The sequence below is a fragment of the Pseudophryne corroboree genome, chromosome 4, assembly GCF_028390025.1.
Source record: "Pseudophryne corroboree isolate aPseCor3 chromosome 4, aPseCor3.hap2, whole genome shotgun sequence".
Lineage (NCBI taxonomy): Eukaryota > Metazoa > Chordata > Amphibia > Anura > Myobatrachidae > Pseudophryne > Pseudophryne corroboree.
Genome location: NC_086447.1, coordinates 104562011 through 104582441, shown reverse-complemented (window position 1 = coordinate 104582441; position 20431 = coordinate 104562011). Strand labels below are relative to the sequence as shown.

Sequence of the window (20431 nt, the reverse complement as noted above, 5' to 3'; positions counted from 1 at the left end):
GGGTATAGCTGTCACTGGGGGTATATGTGGCACTGGGGGCACAGCCCTAGCAACAAGCATTACCCCCCTGGCAACAAGCATAACACCTACCGCATGAAAACCCTGGCAATGAGCATGACACCCTGAGCATGAAAACCCCTGGCACCGTGCATTTCCCACCCTAGGCTTATACTCGAGTCAATCATTTTTCCCATTTTTTTTGTGGTAAAATTAGGTGCCTCGGCTTATATTCGGGTCGACTTATACTCGAGTATATACGGTAAGTACTTTTCCAGTACAGAATCTCCTAATTTTACCCCATTTAGTAGGTAGGTGTTATTTTTGTTCTTGTTACCACAGTGCATTACCTTACACTTGTCTGTATTGAAGCGCATTCTCCATTTCGCTGCCCAAGCTTCTAATTTAACTAAGTCGTTCTGAAGCAACTCAGCATCCGCCTTTATAACTTTACACAATTTGGTATCATCTGCAAAAATTGACACTATGCTCTCTAGACCTTCTGTTAGGTCGTTAATGAAAATATTGAACAATAGCGGTCCTAATACTGAGCCTTGCGGCACACCACTTAGCACTTCAGTCCAAGTTGAAAAAATAAGATTTTACTCACCGGTAAATCTATTTCTCGTAGTCCGTAGTGGATGCTGGGGACTCCGTAAGGACCATGGGGAATAGCGGCTCCGCAGGAGACTGGGCACAGCTAAGAAAGATTTAGGACTACCTGGTGTTCACTGGCTCCTCCCACTATGACCCTCCTCCAGACTTCAGTAAGGATACTGTGCCCGGAAGAGCTGACACAATAAGGAAAGGATTTTGAATCCCGGGTAAGACTCATACCAGCCACACCAATCACACCGTATAACTCATGATATTATACCCAGTTAACAGTATGAACATAACAGAGCCTCTCAACAGATGGCTCAACCATAACCCTTTTAGTTAACAATAACTATATACAAGTATTGCAGACAGTCCGCACTTGGGACGGGCGCCCAGCATCCACTACGGACTACGAGAAAGATTTACCGGTGAGTAAAATCTTATTTTCTCCAACGTCCTAGTGGATGCTGGGGACTCCGTAAGGACCATGGGGATTATACCAAAGCTCCCAAACGGGCGGGAGAGTGCGGATGAGACTGCAGCACCGAATGAGAGAACTCAAGGTCCTCCTCAGCCAGGGTATCAAATTTGTAGAATTTTGCAAACGTGTTTGCCCCTGACCAAGTAGCAGCTCGGCAAAGTTGTAAAGCCGAGACCCCTCGGGCAGCCGCCCAAGAAGAGCCCACTTTCCTCGTGGAATGGGCTTTTACAGATTTAGGCTGCGGCAGGCCAGCCACAGAATGCGCAAGCTGAATTGTGCTACAAATCCAGCGAGCAATAGTCTGCTTAGAAGCAGGAGCACCCATCTTGTTTGGTGCATACAGGATAAACAGCGAGTCAGTCTTCCTGACTCCAGCCGTCCTGGAAACATAAATTTTCAAGGCCCTGACTACGTCCAGTAACTTGGAGTCCTCCAAGTCCCTAGTAGCCGCAGGCACCACGATAGGTTGGTTCAAGTGAAAAGCTGATACCACCTTAGGAAGAAACTGGGGACTAGTCCTCAATTCTGCCCTATCCATATGGAAAATCCAATAGGGGCTTTTGCATGACAAAGCCGCCAATTTTGCCACCCGCCTTGCCGAAGCCAAGGCCAAAAGCATGACCACTTTCCACGTGAGATATTTTAAATCCACGGTTTTGAGTGGCTCAAACCAATGTGACTTTAGGAAACCCAACACCACGTTGAGGTCCCACGGTGCCACTGGAGGCACAAAAGGAGGCTGAATATGCAGCACTCCCTTGACAAATGTCTGAACTTCAGGCAGTGAAGCCAGTTCCATTTTGGAAGAAAATCGATAGAGCCGAAATCTGGACCTTAATGGAACCCAATTGTAGGCCCATAGTCACCTCTGACTATAGGAAGTGCAGAAATCGACCTAGCTGAAATTTCTCCTTTGGGGCCTTCCTGGCCTCACAGTACGCAACATATTTCCGCCATATGCGGTGATAATGGTTAGCGTTCACTTCTTTCCTAGCTTTAAATAGCGTAGGGATAACTTCCTCCGGAATTCCCTTTTCCTTCAGGATCCGGCGTTCAACCGCCATGCCGTCAACGCAGCCGCGGTACGTCTTGAAACAGACAGGCCCCCTGCTGCAGCAGGTCCTGTCTGAGCGGCAGAGGCCATAGGTCCTCTGAGATCATTTCTTGGAGTTCTGGTTACCAAGCTCTTCTTAGCCAACCCGGAACAATGAGTATAGTTCTTACTCCTCTCCTTCTTATTATTCTCATTACCCTGGGTAAGAGGCAGAGAAGGGAACACATACACCGACTGGTACACCCACGGTGTTACCAGAGCGTCCACAGCTATCGCCTGAGGGTCCTTGACCTGGCGCAATATCTTTGTAACTTTTAGTTGAGGCGGGACGCCATCATGTCCACCTGTGGCCTTTCCCAACGGTGTACAATCATTTGGAAGACTTCTGGATGAAGTCCCCACTCTCCCGGGTGGAGGTCGTGTCTTCTGAGAAAGTCTGCTTCTCAGTTGTCCACTCCGGGAATGAACACTGCTGACAGTGCTAACACATGATTTTCCGCCCATCGGAGAATCCTTGTGGCTTCTGCCATCCTGCTTCTTGTGCCGCCCTGTCGGGTACATGAGCGACCGCCGTGATGTTGTCTGACTGGATCAGCACCGGCCGGTGTTGAAGCAGGGGTCTAGCCTGACTTAGGGCATTGTAAATGGCCCTTAGTTCCAGAATATTTATGTGTAGGGAAGTCTCCTGACTTTTCCATAGCCTTGGAAGTTTCTTCCCTGTGTGACTGCCCCCCAGCCTCGAAGGCTGGCATCCGTGGTCACCAGGACCCAGTCCTGTATGCCGAATCTGCGGCCCCCTAGAAGATGAGCACTCTGCAGCCACCACAACAACGACACCCTGGCCCTTGGAGACAGGGTTATCCGCCGATGCATCTGAAGATGCGACCCGGACCACATGTCCAACAGATCCCACTGGAAAATCCTTAAATGGGACCTGGCGAATGGAATTTCTTCGTAAGAAGCTACCATCCTTCCCAGGGCTCGCGTGCATTGATGCACCGACACCTGTATACGTATTAGGAGGTCTCTGTCTAGAGACGACAACTCCTTGGACTTCTCCTCCGGGAGAAACCCTTTTTATCCTGTTCTGTGTCCAGAACCATACTCAGGAACAGTAGACGCGTCGTAGGAACCAGCTGCGACTTTGGAATATTCAGAATTCAGCCGTGCTGTTGTAGCACTTCCCGAGATAGTGCTACTCCGCCGAACAACTGCTCCCTGGACCTCGCCTTTATAAGGAGATCGTCCAAGTACGGGATAATTATTTCGGCCATTACCTTGGTAAATACCTCGGTGCCGGGGACAGACCAACGGCAACGTCTGGAATTGGTAATGACAATCCTGTACCACAATTTTGAGGTACTCCTGGTGAAAAGGGTAAATAGGGACATGCAGGTAAGCATCCTTGATGTCCAGTGATACCCTCCAGGCTTGCAATAATCGCCCTGAGCGATTCCATTTCGAACTTGAACCTTCGTATATAAGTGTTCAAGGCTTTCAATTTTAGAATGGGTCTCACCGAACAGTCTGGTTTCGGTACCACAACATTTTGGAATAGTAACCCCGGCCTTGTTGAAGGAGGGGTACCTAGATTTCACCTGCTGGAAGTGCAGCTTGTAAATTGCCGCCAGTACTACCTTTCTCCGAGGGCAGCAGGCAAGGCTGAGGTGAGGTAACGGCGAGGGGGAGTCGCCTCGAACTCCAGCCTGTATCCCTGTGATACTATTTGCAGAACCTAGGGATCCACCTGTGGGCAAACCCACTGGTCCCTGAAGTTCCCGAGACGCACCCCTACCGCACCTGTCTCCATGTGCCTTTTATAGGCAGCATCACCTGTCCACTGCCGGGTTTCTAATACCCTCCTGGCAGAATGGACATTGCATTAATTCTGGATGCCAGCCGGCAAATATCCCTCTGTGCATCCTTTATATATAAGACAACGTCTTTAATATGCTCTATGTTAGCAAACTATTTTCCCTGTCTTAGAGTATTAATATTATCTGACAGGGTATCAGACCACGCTGCAGCAGCACTATTTATGGTGAGGCGATTGCAGGTCTCAGTATATAACCTGAGTGTGTATATACAGACTTCAGGATAGTCTCCTGCTTTTTATCAGCAGGCTCCTTCAAGGTGGCCGTACCCTAAGACGGCAGTGCCACCTTTTTTGACAAACGTGTGAGCGCCTTATCCACCCTAAGGGATATCTGGCGGGAAAGGGTACGCCATCAGTAACTTTTTAGAAATTACCAGTTTCTTATTGGGGGAACCCACGCTACTTTACACACTTCATTCATTCATCTGATGGGGGAACAAAACACTGGCTGCTTTTTCTCCCCAAAAATAAAACCCCTTTTATGTGGTACTTGGGTTCATGTCAGAAATGCGTAACACATTTTTTATTGCAGAGATCATGTAACGGATGTTCCTAGTGGATTGTGTATATGTTTCAACCTCGTCGACACTGGAGTCAGACTCCGTGTCGACATCTGTGTCTGCCATCTGAGGTAACGGGCGCTTTTTTGAGCCCCTGATGGCCTTTGAGACGCCTGGGCAGGCGCTGGCTGAGAAGCCGGCTGTCCCACAGCTGTTTTACGTCATCCAGCCTTGTAAGGAGTTGACATTGTCATTTAATACCTTCCACCTATCCATCCACTCTGGTGTCGGCCCCACAGGGGACGACATCCCATTTATCGGCCTCTGCTCCACCTCCACGTAACCTTCCTCATCCCACATGTCGACACAGCCGTACCGACACACAGCACACACACAGGGAATGCTCTGACTGAGGACAGGACCCCACAAAGTCCTTTGGGGAGACAGAGAGAGTATGCCAGCACACACCAGAGCGCTATATAATGCAGGGATTAACACTATAACTGAGTGATTTTTCCCCCAATAGCTGCTTGTATAAACAATATTGCACCTAAATTAGTGCCCCCCCCTCTCTTTTTAACCCTTTGAGCCTGAAAACTACAGGGGAGAGCCTGGGGAGCTGTCTTCCAGCTGCACTGTGAAGAGAAAATGGCGCCAGTGTGTTGAGGGAGATAGCTCCGCCCCTTTTTCGCTGACTTTTCTCCCGCTTTTTTATGGATTCTGGCAGGGGTATTTATCACATATATAGCCTCTGGGGCTATATATTGTGATATATTTGCCAGCCAAGGTGTATTTATTGCTTCTCAGGGCACCCCCCCCCCAGCGCCCTGCACCCTCAGTGACCGGAGTGTGAAGTGTGTATGAGGAGCAATGGCGCACAGCTGCAGTGCTGTGCGCTACCTTGGTGAAAACTGATGTCTTCTGCCGCCGATTTTCCGGATTTCTTCTTGCTTTTGGCTCTGTAAGGGGGCCGGCGGCGCGGCTCCGGGACCGAACACCAATGGCCGGTTCCATGCGGTCGATCCCTCTGGAGCTAATGGTGTCCAGTAGCCTAAGAAGCCCAAGCTACCACCAGTTAGGTAGGTTCGCTTCTTCTCCCCTTAGTCCCTCGCTGCAGTGAATCTGTTGCCAGCAGATCTCACTGTAAAATAAAAAACCTAACATATACTTTCTTTCTAGGAGCTCAGGAGAGCCCCTAGTGTGCATCCAGCTCGGCCGGGCACAGGATTCTAACTGAAGTCTGGAGGAGGGTCATAGTGGGAGGAGCCTGTGCACACCAGGTAGTCCTAAATCTTTCTTAGCTGTGCCCAGTCTCCTGCGGAGCCGCTATTCCCCATGGTCCTTACGGAGTCCCCAGCATCCACTAGGACGTTAGAGAAAGATCCATTAACCACAACGTGCTGCTCCCTATTATCTAACCAGTTTCTGACCCAAGTGCATATTGTGCTTCCTAGCCCTGTTTCTTGTAGCTTGTAGATAAGTCTCATGTGTGGTACACTGTCGAATGCTTTGGCAAAATCTAAAAAGATTACATCCACCTCTTTACCCTGATCTAGGTTTGCGCTTACTGTTTCATAAAAGCCAAGTAAGTTGGTTTGACAGGATCTGTCCTTCATAAACCCATGTTGATTCCTTTTAATGACCTTATTGACGTCAAGGAACTTCTGAATACTATCTCTTAGAATACCTTCCAATACTTTCCCCACTATAGATGTAAGACTAACTGGTCTATAATTACCTGGTTCAGCTTTACTTCCCTTTTTAAATATAGGCACTACTTCCGCTATACGCCAGTCTTTGGGAACCATACCTGATATTACTGAATCCTTAAAGATCAAAAATAGCGGTTTTGCAAGTTCAGAGTGAAGTTCCATTAGAACCCTTGGGTGAATACCATCGGGACCTGGTGACTTATTAATCTTTAAATGTTTTAATCGGTCACAGACTACTTCCTCGCTTAAATAAGTACCTATCAGTGGGATATTCTCATTATTGAGATTATGTGTTAGTCCCTGAATTGGGTCCTTTCTAGTAAATACTGTTGAAAAAAACTCATTTAGTGTGTCCGCTATGTCATTATCATTTTTGCTTAAGACTCCCAACTTGTCTTTTAAAGGGCCTATACTCTCCTTCTTTAATGTCTTGCTATGAATGTATTTAAAGAATTTTTGGGGATTCGCTTTGCTTTCCATTGCTACTAGTTTTTCAGTTTCTACTTTAGCCGCTCTTATTTCCTTTTTGCATATTTTGTTACATTCCTTATAGTGCTGAAATGACTCTGCTTCCCCGTCAGATTTGTATTTTTTAAATGCTCACCTTTTCTTGCCCATAAGTTCCTTTATCTTTTTGTTAAGCCACATCGGTTTATGATTTTTAATCCTTTTTTCGCTGCTCGTAGGAATACATTTTAGAGTATTTTCAGCTAGCAGGAATTTTAGTACCTCCCATTTCTCTGTAGTATTTTTTACTAAAAACAAACCTTCCCATTCAATATCCCTGAAAAATACCCTCATCTTTTCAAAATTCGCTTTGCTAAAGTTTAGAGTCCTAGTTGAGCCAGTATAGGGCTGCTTATGAAAACTGATATTGAATGTGACCATATTGTGGTATCTGTTTCCTATGGGTTCCCCTACTATAATACCTGATACCAAATCCCCATTGTTTGTTAATACCAGGTCCAAGATTGCATTGTACCTAGTTGGTTCCTCAATTAGTTGAACTAAGTAGTTATCATTAAGTGTGTTTAAAAACATATTGCCTCTAGCAGTATCACATGAATCGTTTTTCCAGTTTATCTCTGGATAGTTAAAATCTCCCATCACTACTATGTCTCCTACTCCTGCTGCTCTATCAATTTGCTTTAGTAACAATTCCTCATCAGATACGAATACCAGGCGGCCTATAGCATACACCCAATACTAACTTTTTTATTCCTTTTCCCCCGCATGCAATTTCTACCCATAATGTCTCGGCAGTATCTACAGTCCCCTCCTGAATATCTTCCCGTATATCAGGTTTTAAAAATGGCTTTACGTAAAGACACACCCCTCCACCCTTTTTATTTAGTCTGTCTCTCCTAAACAGTGTATAGCCCTCTAGATTGACTGTCCAATCATGAGATTCGTCCCACCAAGTTTCAGTAATGCCTATAATATCATACTGTTTGCTTGCTGCAAGCATTTCTAGTTCGCCCTTTTTACCAGTAATGCTTCTAGCATTTACATACATACAACTAAGATAAGTATTTTCCCTTGCGTTAGGGACATCTTTCACCTTATGTAGCAATGATGACCTGTAATAGTCATTGGTTAGTGCTTTGGTAAAATCACTTTTAGTACCCACGTTAGTAACCTTAGCGCCTGCTCTTACCCTCCCCCGCTGTATTGTACGGAGACCTGGTGACACTGAAGTCGCCGTCACCAGCTTGAGATGACGTGTGCTGTGCGACATGGCGAGTTATCCTGCTGCAAGCAGCCACTGGAAGATGGGTAGACGGTTCATAAAGGGATGCATATGATCAACAACAATATACAGGTAGACTATTGCATTAGAACAATGCTTAATTGGTATACACAACACAACCATGGCAGGATGGATTCATGGTGGTTATGCCAAATCTAAGCCTAATATCTCCATGTCGCGTAAGAAATCCACTCAGTGACCTTTTTCTAATCTTCAACTGCTCCGTTTCGATGAGCCTGTTCCCACTGAAGGTGAAGTTTCTGGATCTTAGCCTGTAGTAGCGGAACCAGATGTGGTCTTCTGCTTCTATACCCCAGTGCTGTGCATTCAGAGATGATCTCACATATACCACTGATGTAACACATGGTACATGAGTACTGTCACCTTCATGTCAGCTTGAACAAGCCTGGTCATTCTCCTCTGACCTTTCTCACCAACGAGGAGTCCACAGATCTGCCGCTCACTGAATGGTTTCTTTACTTTGCGCACATTTCAGTCTACGGCTTTGGTGTGTGAACATCCCATATACTTAAACCACCACTTCAGGCGCCACCATTCATTCATTCCAGGGTCAAAGTGACTTGGACCACATTTCGCCTTCATGCTGGCATTTGGTCTGAACAAGAACTTAACCATGTCTGCATGTTTTTATAAACGGAGATCCTTCCATGCGATTGGCTGCTTGAGATGTGCATTAAAGAGCATAAGTGCCCAATAAAGTGGCCACAGAGTGAGAGTGTATGTAAGAAATGGTGTGATCATAATAAATGACATTATTCTAACATGGCCCCATGCTATACACAGCTATTAACTTTAGCACATTTTGTCATTGTTCCATTTGTAACTACACTGTGTCTCCTATTATTCAATCCAGTCTCTATCTATGGACAATCAACACCGTGCTCTTATCTTACATACCAGACTAATGAGGAACATTACTGAAGGCTGTCAAAGGTCTTATATAGAGATGTGGTTCATTAACAAAACATACGCTGCATAAATATTCTGGACCACCCTGGTCATCACAAATTATGGCCAGTGTGGCTGCCCTCTGTGACTTTGAAAGAGGGGAGCATTGGGATGTGTAGCGTCAGTAACCAATACTGATCAACTTACAAATGTTCATGAGCGACAGTGTCTGAGGCAGTAGTTCCCAAATTAGACCTCCTTGGTACCTTAACCGTACATGTTTTGAGGGTTTCCATGCTCGAAGACCATTGGATAAAATCAAACTGACTGCGGTACTATATAACCACCTGTGCTTAAGCATGGATATCTGTAATATGTGGACTGTGATAGTGCATTGAGGACCATGGTTGGGAAACACCGGTCTAAGGTGACATCAGCATTATAAAATTATCACCGTCAGCAGCAGAGGGCACAGCAAAGCATTGGGACAGGTATGAAGTTCAACGCAAAAACAGATGAGTAAAAGCAGAACAATTACCTAGATACTTAAAAAACCTGACAGCACAAGATAGTCAGGTGGCAGAAAATAAACCCACTTTTCACCGTGGGCAGTAACACGTGGTAGCCCACTGATTGCCAGAGTGCAAAAAACGGTTAGCTACCAAGCTGTGGAGAAAAAGGATCAAAAATCGTCCTTGCCCAGTCTTGACAAGTGCCCAGGTGTCGCCAACCTGAAATATTGTACAGCCAACAATAGATTCCTATGGCTCCAAAATGTTACTGGGCACATGCTCCCGACGTGATTTGGGCGCTGTCAAGGCAATGTTGGTGATCATTGCTATTACATGGTACGAAGTGATCCTCTTCATCCCCCCCCCCCCCCCCCCATATTGCAGCATTACCCTACGGGAGGGGGTGGGGGGTACCTGCCCATTGAGTATGGTTTTGCATTGTTTTTATGAACAGGACACATGGTATCTTCACGTTGTGCCCTTCTCAGTCACCAGATATGATACCAACCAAGTAGTACTGGGGGATATTATTAAACAAATCTCAAGACAGTGTATTAAACAACCATGAGTTGAGTGACTACATGTCTTCCTAGACTTTGTCAGACTCAATGGCATAATTTATAATGAGCACTGTTTCCATGTGGTGACCCAATGCCCTATGATGTGCAGTTATACCGCAATGTTGCCCATTATCTGTATTATTTAACTGTATCCTCAGAACAAAGTCAGGCTCACAGGTCTATAGTTTCCCGATTGTGTTCCATATAGAAAGGTTGATGCCACGTCTGCTTTTCTATAATCTTGTGCCACTGACCCGAAAGAGCAAGTCCATAAATCTTAGAAACAGTGACCCAACAATTAGTTAGTTAGCACAGCCAGGTGAAGGCCATCAGGTGCCTTGTTTACGTGTTTCTGCACCTTCCTCCAAGTGACGCTCACTAATATGCAATGGTCACTGAACAGTTGTGAAGAATTCTGCTCTCATCTCAGTATAATGTTTTATAGATGGATAGCCCGCCATGAACACAGATAACACACAGTACAGATAAAAGGAGCGGTCATTCATTTAATCATTAGTTTTGGTGGGTGTGCTATACTCACGGTGATTGCTCCATACACCATCATTGCACTCATGGTGAACATTAGCAGGGAAATGGCAAACAGGACGCAGGCGTTCTCTGTAAAACAGAACCAGGGCATTTAACAAACGTTCTCACTGCTTCAAGATCACTTTCCAAAGTATCAAACGGTTTTAGTTTTAGTATTACACACAACTGCATCTGCTCCTAGAAACCAGAAGGCCGCTACACAGGGGTTTCACTCTGACTTCCACCTGCAGCTGCTTCGTGTTGCCAGTCATTGCCAGGAAGCTTACCAGAAATAAACTGTGGCTTTACAATGTGATGCAAGAGTTCTCTATTCATGCATGTGACAAATGCTGCAGGCGATTTACTGACTTGTTAGTTTTTACTGACTGAAGGCAGCCCATTCATTACAATTTTACCAGCCCAAAATGTAGCGTTTTATGGACGGACTTTTATTTTAGCTCTATAGAATGGTAAGTACTTTAGCCCTGACCAGACTCTCTGATGTCAGATATGATGTTACTGGGCAGTGCTGCCCACATGTGGATTGTAAGAGGATGACTAGGTGATTTCCTGCCACTTTACTGCCATTTTCCCTAATTGGCAAATAAGTGACACCACTTTTCTACATCAGTAGGCTGCAGAAGGGGGAGAGGTTAGGGTTACGATGCAGGAGGGGAGGGTTAGGATGAGGGTAAGGCTTATCCCAACCAAAATGTGTTGGGATTATGACAGTATTATTACTACGCTGTCGGTATTTTGTCCGTCAGAATCCCGACTGTCCCGTACCCAAACCCCCCACCATAGGCTACAGTGGCAAACTCCATAAAACACCTATTATATTCCACCTTTGGGTGTTTTGGGTTTTTTTTACACATCAGTTAGTGCAACACTAGAAAGTACAGTAACAAATGATGTTGCCGGTTGGGGAGCACAGTGGCATGTACCAGGGTGTAACGGGTCCAGCACAGGGGGCTGCAAACTGTGGTCACAGTACCTACAGGCCTCACAACCAGAAACTGGACGTCACCAAATAGTTCTCTTTCCCCTGTCATAATCAGATTGTCTAAGAGGCAACAATTGGAATTGGACAGTAAGACACAGAGGGGCCCATTTAGCATCAATTATTTGCAGTAAATTCCCCCAAAACACCCGATTACAGGGGACAGCCACAAATATATAGCATCACCCAAATGTATGACAGAAGGGCCACAGCAGATCTCTCTAATATATGCCGTGTTCCCTCCGTTTCAGACAGCAGCTGCAGCCTCCATAGGTTTCTATGGTAGATGCAATGCTGTCAGATTTAATGTGGAGTAGTCTGGAGTTGAAGGTGGCTTTGGCCCGTTGTAGCCTATGGGTTACAATGCTCAAAAATTACCGAAAGAGGGCTCTCCCCTCAAATGGCCGCCGTGCATGTATGGTCAGTATACCACGCAGGAGTCCCGGCACTGGAGTGAACACATCGCAGGGGCAGGTTCCTATGGTGGCCCCTGTGTGTGCTGTGCAATACATCTGGGTAGTATAAGTGCATCCTGCAATTCTGGGCGCTAATATCACGCCTAGAACACATTACGTGATTGATAAATGGGCCGCAGAATGAGACGCCACTGGGCAGTCCCTGTATTCCCCCTGACACACGGCCAGTAGATACTGTACATTCTGAGGCACAACACCAAGACCTTTCTCCGACGTACCGATGGCACTAAATAACTCCGCCTTACCAGCCACTTTCTCTGAAGCATAGTAGTTCCCAATAACTTCATACTGGATATCAACTGTCGGCACAGTATCAGGATGAGTGACCTTCACTGTCAGGAGAATGCCCATGAGTAAATTCATTACCTGGGGGAGAGAATAATAAATAAATGGGGTTATACTTCCAATGGGATGAACACAGGACAACATCATGTACAATACAGTGCTGCAACACGTCTACAGATACGAGCAGACGGTTCTACCCCAAGCTGCAACTGCGATGAATAGAATAAAGTTAGGAAGTGATTGTCACAGATAAACGAGTTATCAGCAACAGACAGAAGAGACATGTCCAGCTATATAATATTCCAGGACAGAGATCAAAGGATAAATTAATCTGTATACAGCTACTGCATGTCACGCACACTTCTCACAAAACTACACCTCATTTTAGATAAAGCTTTTGCCATGTAAAATCAGGACTGTTGGGAGGGATAGTAACAGACAGTAAGCACCTATAAACTGAGTGAACGTCATGTCCACTTCACAAAGTATACGAGAGATACTGAAAGGCTCCGGCTAGCAGCTAATTATCAGTGGTCATTACTATAAGCAGGTGCTTGGCTCCCTAAATGATAGCTTAGCCACCAGGTGTGCGCCCCTAATAACTTCTACTTAAAACGCTTGTCCGCTAAAAAGGTCCAAATGGGTATGTGTCACAGGGTCGACCACACTTCGATCGACAGTGTCTAGGTCAAGCACCATTGGTCGACAGTGACTAAGTCGACACCCAAAATAAGTTGACACAATCATTAGGTCGGCATTTTTGTGTCGTTTTCTTCATAGAGTGACTGGGAACCCCAATTAGTGCACAGTGTCCCCAGGCATGGCGAGCAGTTTCGGGCAGGTTACCGTTCCTAATTGTAGAGACCAACCATATTATGGACTTCATGCTGAAGTACACCATAGCCCGGGTCCCCATATGAGTGTGATTATCGGCCAAGCCTAGAACTTGGGGTTCCTGGATATGAAAGACACAGGATGATTACTGCGCTTGGTATACTGATAAACAATAATAAAATATAAAATCAAAATATATCTGTGCTTGCTTTCACTCAATAAACACAAGAGACTTGCTTTTAAAATAAAACACTAATATTTTACTTCATTCTGTTAAAAGTTGTAACAAATGATCGTTCATCGGATACAACGGTAACCATGACATATGCACTGTTCTTCAGAAGGTGCTGCACTGCTGGTCTGATTAATTCCTATTTGTTATACTGCACATTACTGATAAACCTTGTGATCTATAAACTGCTTTAGTAGCTTGTTTAAGTGACTCTGGTGCTTTTATTTGCCTGAAACTTAGCTCATTTATCATATAGAAGCTATCATTTATGCTGTATGTTGAGTGTATTTTGCTCCATTTTAAAATTGCATATGTTATGGTTACAGTTGTATCAGATGAACGATCATTTGTTACGACTTTTAACAGAATGAAGTAAAATATTAGTGTTATATTTTAAAAGCAAGTCTCTTGTGTTTATTGAGTGAAAGCAAGCACAGATATATTTTGATTTATATTTTATTATTGTTTATCAGTATACCAAGCGCAGTAATCATCTGGATCCTTCTTGTTCAATTATTGTTTAGGCTGTTGCAAAGCCTGGATTATTGCAGCTGGTAATAATCTCAGTATTTATTTAATACTATTAATTTGCGGCGGGACTTGGGTGGTTTTTTCCACTTGAATCTTGGTTCCTGGATATGAGTAGTGTCTGTAAGGGTTGGGTATGTGTGACTGGCGGTCACAATACAGACAGCGGGATCCTGGCTGTGAGATGGCCGGCGGCAGGGGAGGGGGGCGAGCGCAACAAAGCACCTTGCGGTCTCGCTGAGCTCACCACGCGTCGGCCTAGGGGTCTAGTGGACATAGTCCTTGTTGGTCGTCATGCCAACCAGTGGAATTTTGAGCGGGTGGGATGTAGTGGTCGGTATTCATCTCGTTTTGGTGCGCCTTCCCTAAAATCTATTAGAACACATGTACAAATGCCCCTTTTGTGTCCGATATTCCCATCCTTAGGCGAGACGTTTGCTATGTCACATCCCCGTACAGCAGCAATAACCTACACTGTACCCTTGTCTGGTTCTCAGAGTGTTCTGGGTAACTTATTTCCAGATAAGATGTCCCCATACTGTACTCACTCTTTCTGATACTAGCAGCTGCAATCTCTTATCAGTAACAGGAATTGCTGGGAAACAAGGCCAAAACTAGTTCCATAGCAGAAAAGTCAAAATAAAACAAAATAAGAAGTTATTTCCCATACCATAGGCCCTGATGTAATCCAACACCTCTCTATAGATATGGTGTATTGCTATGAGGGGGTTACCATCCAGTCATAATGTTACCGTATACTGGCCCTTGCTAATGCAGCGACAATTGCAATGGCAGAAATGCAGGGGGTTTCCAGCCAGTGACTACGTAACTGGCTAAGACATGACACTGTACCAGCCATGTTTCTATATCACCAGGCTGAATTATATCTGTTATGTAACCCTGCTGTGCTTTATTTCCAGGAGACAACCTCACCTGGAGACCCACTGCCTGTTACACGCCAGGCAGAGAAGAAAAATAAAAAAAAATAGGATTTTAATACCTACCGGTAAAATCCTTTTATCCTAGTCCGTAGAGGATGCTGGGGACTCCAAAAGGACCATGGGGTATAGACGGGATCTGCAGGAGACATGGGCACACTAAAAGACTGACTGGGTGTGAACTGGCTCCTCCTCCAGACCTCAGTTACAGGAACTGTGCCCAGGGGAGACGGATATTTCGAGGAAAAGGATTTTTGTTAAACCAAGGATGAGATACACCACAAACACCGTACAACTGGATTAGCAGGAATACCAGATAACAGTATGGAAGATTAAAAAAAAAAAAAAAAAAAAAAAAAAAAAGCATCAAAAAGCTGAATATAACCGATACACAACCATCGTGTAATCGAAAACAACCACCAATAACACAACTGCAAGTAACAGTACGCACTGGGATGGGCGCCCAGCATCCTCTACGGACTAGGAGAAAAAATAAGAATTTACTTACCGATAATTCTATTTCTCGTAGTCAGTAGTGGATGCTGGGACTCCGTAAGGACCATGGGGAATAGCGGCTCCGCAGGAGACAGGGCACAAAAGTAAAGCTTTAGGATCAGGTGGTGTGCACTGGCTCCTCCCCCTATGACCCTCCTCCAAGCCTTAGTTAGGATACTGTGCCCGGACGAGCGTACATAATAAGGAAGGATTTTGAATCCCGGGTAAGACTCATACGAGCCACACCAATCACACCATACAACTTGTGATCTGAACCCAGTTAACAGTATGATAAAACGTAGGAGCCTCTGAAAGATGGCTCACAACAATAAACAACCCGATGTTATTGTAACAATAACTATATACAAGTATTGCAGACAATCCGCACTTGGGATGGGTGCCCAGCATCCACTACGGACTACGAGAAATAGAATTATCGGTAAGTAAATTCTTATTTTCTCTGACGTCCTAAGTGGATGCTGGGACTCCGTAAGGACCATGGGGATTATACCAAAGCTCCCAAACGGGCGGGAGAGTGCGGATGACTCTGCAGCACCGAATGAGAGAACTCCAGGTCCTCCTCAGCCAGGGTATCAAATTTGTAGAATTTAGCAAACGTGTTTGCCCCTGACCAAGTAGCTGCTCGGCAAAGTTGTAAAGCCGAGACCCCTCGGGCAGCCGCCCAAGATGAGCCCCCTTTCCTTGTGGAATGGGCTTTAACAGATTTTGGCTGTGGCAGGCCTGCCACAGAGTGTGCAAGCTGACTTGTACTACAAATCCAACGAGCAATCGTCTGCTTAGAAGCAGGAGCACCCAGCTTGTTGGGTGCATACAGGATGAACAGCGAGTCAGATTTTCTGACTCCAGCCGTCCTGGAAACATATTTTCCGGCCTTGACAACGTCTAGCAACTTGGAGTCCTCCAAGTCCCTAGTAGCCGCAGGCACCACAATAGGTTGGCTCAGGTGGACGCTGAAACCACCTTAGGGAGAAACTGAGGACGAGTCCTCAATTCCGCCCTGTCCGAATGGAAAATCAGATAAGGGCTTTTACAGGATAAAGCCGCCAATTCTGACACGCGCCTGGCCCAGGCCAGAGCCAACAGCATGACCACTTTTCCTGTGAGATATTTTAACTCCATAGATTTAAGTGGGTCAAACCAATGTGACTTTTGGGACCCAAAAACTACATTGAGATCCCAAGGTGCCACTGAAGGCACCAAAGGAGACTGTATATGCAGTACCCCTTTTACAAACGTCTGAACTTCAGGGACTGAAGCTAGTTCTTTTTGGAATAAAATTGACAGAGCCGAAATTTGAACCTTAATGGACCCCAATTTCAGGCCCATAGACACTCCTGTTTGCAGGAAATGTAGGAATCGTCGAATTTCCTCCGTCGGACCTTACTGGCCTCGCACCACGCAACATATTTTCGCCAAATGCGGTGATAATGTTTTGCGGTTACATCCTTCCTGGCTTTGATCAGGATAGGGATGACTTCATCCGGAATGCCTTTTTCCTTCAGGATCCGGCGCTCAACCGCCATGCCGTCAAACGCAGCCGCGGTAAGTCTTGGAACAGACAGGGTCCTTGCTGGAGCAGGTCCCTTCTTAGAGGTAGAGGCTACGGATCCTCCGTGAGCATCTCTTGAAGTTCCGGTTACCAAGTCCTTATTGGCCAATCCGGAGCCACGAATATAGTGCTTACTCCTCTCCAGCTTATCAATCTCAGTACCTTGGGTATGAGAGGCAGAGGAGGGAACCCATACACTGATTGGTACACCCACGGTGTTACCAGAGCCTTTACAGCTATTGACTGAGGGTCCCTTGACCTGGCGCAATACCTGTCGAGTTTTTCCCAACGGTTTATAATCATGTGGAGGACTTCTGGGTGAAGTTCCCACTCTCCCGGGTGGAGGTCGTGCTGAGGAAAACTGCTTCCCAGTTGTCCACTCCCGGAATGAATACTGCTGACAGTGCTATCACATGGTTTTCCGCCCAGCGAAGAATCCTTGCAGCTTCTGCCATTGCCCTCCTGCTTCTTGTGGCACCCTGTCTGTTTACGTGGGTGACTGCCGTAATGTTGTCTGACTGGATCAACACCGGCTGACCTTGAAGCAGAGGTCTTGCTAAGCTTAGAGCATTGTTAATGGCCCTTAGCTTCAGATATTTATGTGAAGTGATGTCTCCAGGCTTGACCATAAGCCCTGGATATTCCTTCCCTGTGTGACTGCTCCCCAGCCTCGCAGGCTGGCATCCGTGGTCACCAGGACCCAGTCCTGAATGCCGAATCTGCGGCCCTCTAGAAGATGAGCACTCTGCAACCACCACAGGAGGGATACCCCTGTCCTTGGTGACAGGGTTATCCGCTGATGCATCTGAAGATGCGACCCGGACCATTTTTCCAGTAGGTCCCACTGGAAAGTCCTTGCGTGGAATCTGCCAAATGGGATTGCTTCGTAGGAAGCCACCATTTTTTTTACACAGAACCCTTGTGCATTGATGCACTGAGACTTGGCTCGGTTTTAGGAGGTTCCTGACTAGCACGGATAACTCCCTGGCTTTCTCCTCCGGGAGAAACACCTTCTTTCTGGACTGTGTCCAGGATCATCCCTAGGAACAGAAGACAAGTCGTCGGAACCAGCTGCGATTTTGGAATATTGAGAATCCAATCGTGCTGCCGCAACACTACCTGAGATAGTGCTACACTGACCTCCAACTGTTCCCTGGATCTTACCCTTATCAGGGAATCGTCCAAGTAAAGAATAACTAAAATTCCCTTCCTTCGAAGGAATATCATCATTTCGGCCTTACTTTAGTAAAGACCCGGGGTGCCGTGGACCATCCCTACGGCAGCGTCTGAACTGATAGTGACAGTTCTGTACCATAACCTGAGGTACCCTTGGTGAGAAGGGTAAAAATTTTTTTGACATGAAGGTAAGCATCCTTGATGTCCCGAGACATCATGTAGTCCCCTTCTTCCAGGTTCGCAATCACTGCTCTGAGTGACTCAATCTTGAATTTGAACCTCTGTATTCCAAGATTTTAGATTTAGAATCAGTCTCACCGAGCCGTCTGGCTTCGGTACCACAATAGTGTGGAATAATACCCCGTTTCCTTTTGCAGGAGGGGTACCTTGATTATCACCTGCTGGGAATACAGCTTGTGAATGGCTTCCAAAACTGCCTCCCTGTCAGAGGGAGACGTCGGTAAAACCGACTTTTGGAAACGGCGAGGGGGAGACGTCTCGAATTCCAATTTGTACCCCTGAAATATTACCTGAAGGATCCAGGGGTCTACTTGCGAGTGAGCCCACTGCGCACTGAAATTCATTGAGAACGGGCCCCCACCGTGCCTGAGCTTGTAAAGCCCTAGCATCATACTGAGGGCTTGGCAGAGGCGGGAAAGGGTTTCTGTTCCTGGGAACTGGCTCATCTCTGTAGCCTTTTTCCTCTCCCTCTGTCACGAGCAGAAAAGAGGAACCTTTTGTCCGCTTGCCAACAAAGGACTGCGCCTGATAATACAGCGTCTTATTTTGAGAGGCGACCTGGGGTACAAACGTGGATATCCCAGCTGTTGCCGTGGCCACCAGGTCTGAAAGACCGACCCCAAATGCCTTTAAGGCAATACTTCCAAATGCCGTTTGGAATCCGCCTCACCTGACCACTTTACTGGTAGAATTGGACAACGCACTTATACTTGATGCCAGTCGGCAATATTCCGCTGTGCATCTCGCATATATTTTAAATGCTCTATAGGCAATAATATACTGTCCTTATCTAGGATATCAATATTTCCAGTCAGGGAATCCGACCACGCCAACCCAGCACTGCACATCCAGGCTGAGGCGATTGCTGGTCGCAGTATAACACCAGTATGTGTATAAATACATTTTAGGATACCCTCCTGCTTTCTATCAGCAGGATCCTTAAGGGCGGCCATCTCAGGAGAGGGTAGAGCCCTTGTTCTTACAAGCGTGTGAGCGCCTTATCCCCCCTAGGGGGTGTTTCCCAACGCACCCTAACCTCTGGCGGGAAAAGATATACTGCCAATAACTTTTTAGAAATTATCAATTGTTATCGGGGGGAAACCCACGCATCATCACACACCTCATTTTATTTCTCAGATTCAGGAAAACTACAGGTAGTTTTTCCTCACCAAACATAATACCCCTTTTTGGTGGTACTCATATTATCAGAAATGTGTAAACATTTTCCCTTGCCTCAATCATGTAACGTGTGGCCCTATTGGGAATCACGGTTGTCTCTTCACCGTCGACACAGGAGTCAGTATCCGTGTCGGCGTCTGTATCTGCCATCTGAGGTAACGGGCGCTTTAGAGCCCCTGACGGCCTATGAGACGTTTGGACAGGCACAAGCTGAGTAGCCGGCTGTCTCATGTCAACCACTGTCTTTATACAGAGCTGACACTGTCACGTAATTTTCAACAGTACATCCACTCAGGTGTCGACCCCCTAGGGGGTGACATCACTATTACAGACAATCTGCTCCGTCTCCACATCATTTTTCTCCTCATACATGTCGACACAAACGTACCGACACACAGCACACACACAGGGAATGCTCTGATAGAGGACAGGACCCCACTAGCCCTTTGGGGAGACAGAGGGAGAGTTTGCCAGCACACACCAAAGCGCTATAAACTGTATAGGGACAACCTTATAATAAGTGTCTATCCCTTATAGCTGCTTATATATATTTTTAGCCAAATAAGTGCCCCCCCTCTCTGTTGTACCCTGTTTCTGTAGTGCAGTGCAGGGGAGAGTCTGGGAGCCTTCCTACCAGCGGAGCTGTGTGGGAAAATGGCGCCGTGTGCTGAGGAGATAGGCCCAGCCTCCTTCTCGGCAGGCTCTTCTCCCGCTTTTATCTGGAAAACTGGCAGGGGTTAAATACATCCATATAGCCCAGGGGCTATATGTGATTTATTTTTTGCCATAGGAGGTATTTACATTGCTGCCCAGGGCGCCCCCCCCCAGCGCCCTGCACCCTCAGTGACCGCAGTGTGAAGTGTGCTGGGAGCAATGGCGCACAGCTGCAGTGCTGTGCGCTACCTTAATGAAGACAGGAACGTCTTCTGCCTTGGAGGAGGGTCATAGGGGGAGGAGCCAGTGCACACCACCTGATCCTAAAGCTTTACTTTTGTGCCC

The 20431-nt window shown here is 46.3% G+C and overlaps 1 protein-coding gene across 1 annotated transcript in view; it reads right to left on the bottom strand.

The window, feature by feature from the left end:
• LAPTM4A (lysosomal protein transmembrane 4 alpha) overlaps positions 1 to 20431 on the bottom strand; it is an 80981-nt gene that overhangs the window by 22564 nt on the left and 37986 nt on the right. The window contains exons 2-3 of the mRNA XM_063915330.1: positions 12201 to 12321; positions 10493 to 10569 (exon numbers count right to left, since the gene is read on the bottom strand). Coding sequence (XP_063771400.1) covers positions 10493 to 10569; positions 12201 to 12321 — 198 coding nt within the window. The remainder of the gene's footprint in view (positions 1 to 10492; positions 10570 to 12200; positions 12322 to 20431) is intronic.